At 42.6% G+C, this 2,602-nt stretch overlaps 1 protein-coding gene across 1 annotated transcript in view; it reads right to left on the bottom strand.

Annotated features, from left to right (window-relative positions):
- Positions 1–2,602, bottom strand: part of DNAJC8 (DnaJ (Hsp40) homolog, subfamily C, member 8) — a 24,710-nt gene that overhangs the window by 4,241 nt on the left and 17,867 nt on the right. The window contains exon 7 of the mRNA XM_010830161.1: positions 445–536. Within this exon, the coding sequence (XP_010828463.1) occupies positions 445–536 (92 nt within the window). The remainder of the gene's footprint in view (positions 1–444; positions 537–2,602) is intronic.

Here is a 2,602-nt window from a genome sequence, read left to right on the forward strand (position 1 = left end):
CATGATCCAGCGGATGTTGGCAATTTGATCTCTGGTTCCTCTTCCTTTTCTAAAACCAGCTTGAACATCATCACTCCAGGAAATCAGGAAGAAAACACACGGCACTCTTGATTATAAACGCCCTAAGAACAAACCTATTCAACATTTCCCAGAAGTCAGACAGAATTCCTTACCCTAGTGATTCCAAAGTTTTGCTATTTCAAGTACTTAAATGATGTACTGCAGAGTAATTGCTTCATCAGAAAAATCCCCAAAGACCATCTTGGTTACTCTAGGTATTTAGACATGGCTTAAGAAGGAAATGGCAACCCACTCCAGTATTCTTGCCTGGAGAATTCCATGGATGGAGGAGCCTCGTGGCTACAGTCCACAGGGTCGCAAAGAGTTGGACACGACTGAGCAAGTGACTTAACATTAACATTAAACAAATATACCAATATATACCTTTCATGCATCTCTTTGGCTTCTCTCTCTTTCCTTTTAATTTCCAGCTCAGCAAAGAGTTTCATTGTCTGTTTGTATACTGCTTGTTTGAACTACCAAAGAAAAAAAAAAAGTAAAGTAAATATTTTATCAGCAATTTGAATTAAATTTTTTTATAGAGCCCAGGACAAAAGCAAATTAGACCAACAAGGATAAACTGATGCTGGCTCTCTCCTGGGAGATAAATAACACATCCGTCTATGAACTCTTCCACATGGGGATGATACAGAGGAGCCTTGCTCTGGTGAAAAAAGCATCAATGAGGAGTACAAAAGTAACTCGACCTGCTTATCAGAACCACTGAAATTTCAGAGGGCCCTTTCCAACTTGCAAAAATAATCTCCAATTTTTCTTTGTACATATATTTTATAATTAGTCTGAGTGAGGCAACACTTGAGGTACAACTAGAGATACGCAGGTGCCGTAAAGCAGACTGGTCCCGGAAGTCTCTCGACTGAGGCAGAGCTACTAGTTATCCCCATCCTCACCCCATTATCTCTCCCCTTCTGGCACTATCCCTTATCTCAAGGCACGTGGCCACCCAGCATAAATGCTGCATCTCCCAGGCTTCTCTGTAGCTAGTTGTGGCCATGTAACTGAAGTTTCAGTGAATGAATTGTGAGGAAAAGTGATGCAGCTACTTTCTGGAATGTTCTTGGAGGGAGCACACCTCTTCCTTCCTGGCCTCTCCTTCTACCCTGCCGTGAGGGGTGACCACATCTCCTGGACTGCGAGAATGAAGTCGACACACTTGGTGGCAGAGCTACAGAAAGGACACTGAGCCCTAGAATCGCACAGTCCAGCAGCCATGTTCCCAAAGACGACTACACTGGGGAGAGAACGGGCACCGACTCGTTCAAACCACCATCATTTGGGGTCTCAGTTGCACGCAGTTGAACTTGTATTCTGACTCACACGTTGACAGAAATATATAACACCATATTATATTTGTAACATAATATAAACACTTTGTATATTTTCAATACACAAAGAAATATAAAAAAATTACCCATCATGCAGATTTCAGAGGGTTTATATCCTAAATTCAAAAACACTAGAGTAAAGGGTGATATATGGAGAAAAAGGGGAATAAAGGAATCCTCAATTACTATCACTTCCGAACACTGTTACCTGCCAGGCAGCGCTCAAGGAAAGCAATGCTGGCAAACTCCAGTCCCTAACAAGGACAATGAAAGAGGCGATGGAAGCCACAGGAATATTTCAATATTTTTAAAAGTTCCTGGATGGACCGTTTCTGGTGGTTTTAATTTTTTTGTATTTATCTGCTTTTTCTGATTTTTCTATCATTAGCATATGCTCCTTTAGAATCGGTGGGGGGAGGGGAATAACTAAAAAAAAGTTAAGGTTCTTAACAACAGAGAAGGACCAAGGAATATACATAAGAGTCTTCAGAAAAGACTAAAAAGGATAAAGAGAAGGGAAAGTAGGGCTGAGGAGAAAAAACTACAATACTAAAATGGAGTAAACCCAAAATTCAGCGGAAAAGATGGCCTAACAGTTCTCAAGAAGCAGTGTTACCTACCACACAGAAGCAGGAACGAGCTGCTGATGGAAGAAGCTGATAGGAAGCAGCCCTAGCAAGACAGCTGCCCCTCTATGAATCTTTTAAGATAAGCACGTGGGTCAAGTTACTTGACCTAACTTGAGGCAAGATTAAGATGACCTGAAATTTTTCAGGCTAGTGAGGCAATGAGACAAACATATAAGTAGAATCTCTCTCTTAACCAATCCCCACTGAAGAGCCCACAGGATCGACCGATGCTTGGCGTTTCCCCGGAAGCATATTATAACCTGAAGCACAACGGGTACCCACAGCTGGTAGACAGCTGTGTACCCAGAGTCACTGTGGTTGCTCCCCAAGCTAACTATCCCAGCTGCAACTGCACCGTACTTAGGTGATTTAAAACATCACAGAAATTGATGAATGTGGTTATAAAAACAAATGTTTGTTGGTGCGTTTATTTGCTGGATCCTCCTTACTGCATGGGCTTTTCTCTAGTTGTGGTGAGCAGGGACTACCCTCAGGCCGCAGTGCACGGGCTGCTCACTGTGGTGGCTTCTCTTGTTGCACAGCACAGGCTCCAGGGCACACAGGCTT

The sequence above is a fragment of the Bison bison genome, unplaced genomic scaffold, assembly GCF_000754665.1.
Source record: "Bison bison bison isolate TAMUID 2011002044 unplaced genomic scaffold, Bison_UMD1.0 scf7180017864516, whole genome shotgun sequence".
Lineage (NCBI taxonomy): Eukaryota > Metazoa > Chordata > Mammalia > Artiodactyla > Bovidae > Bison > Bison bison.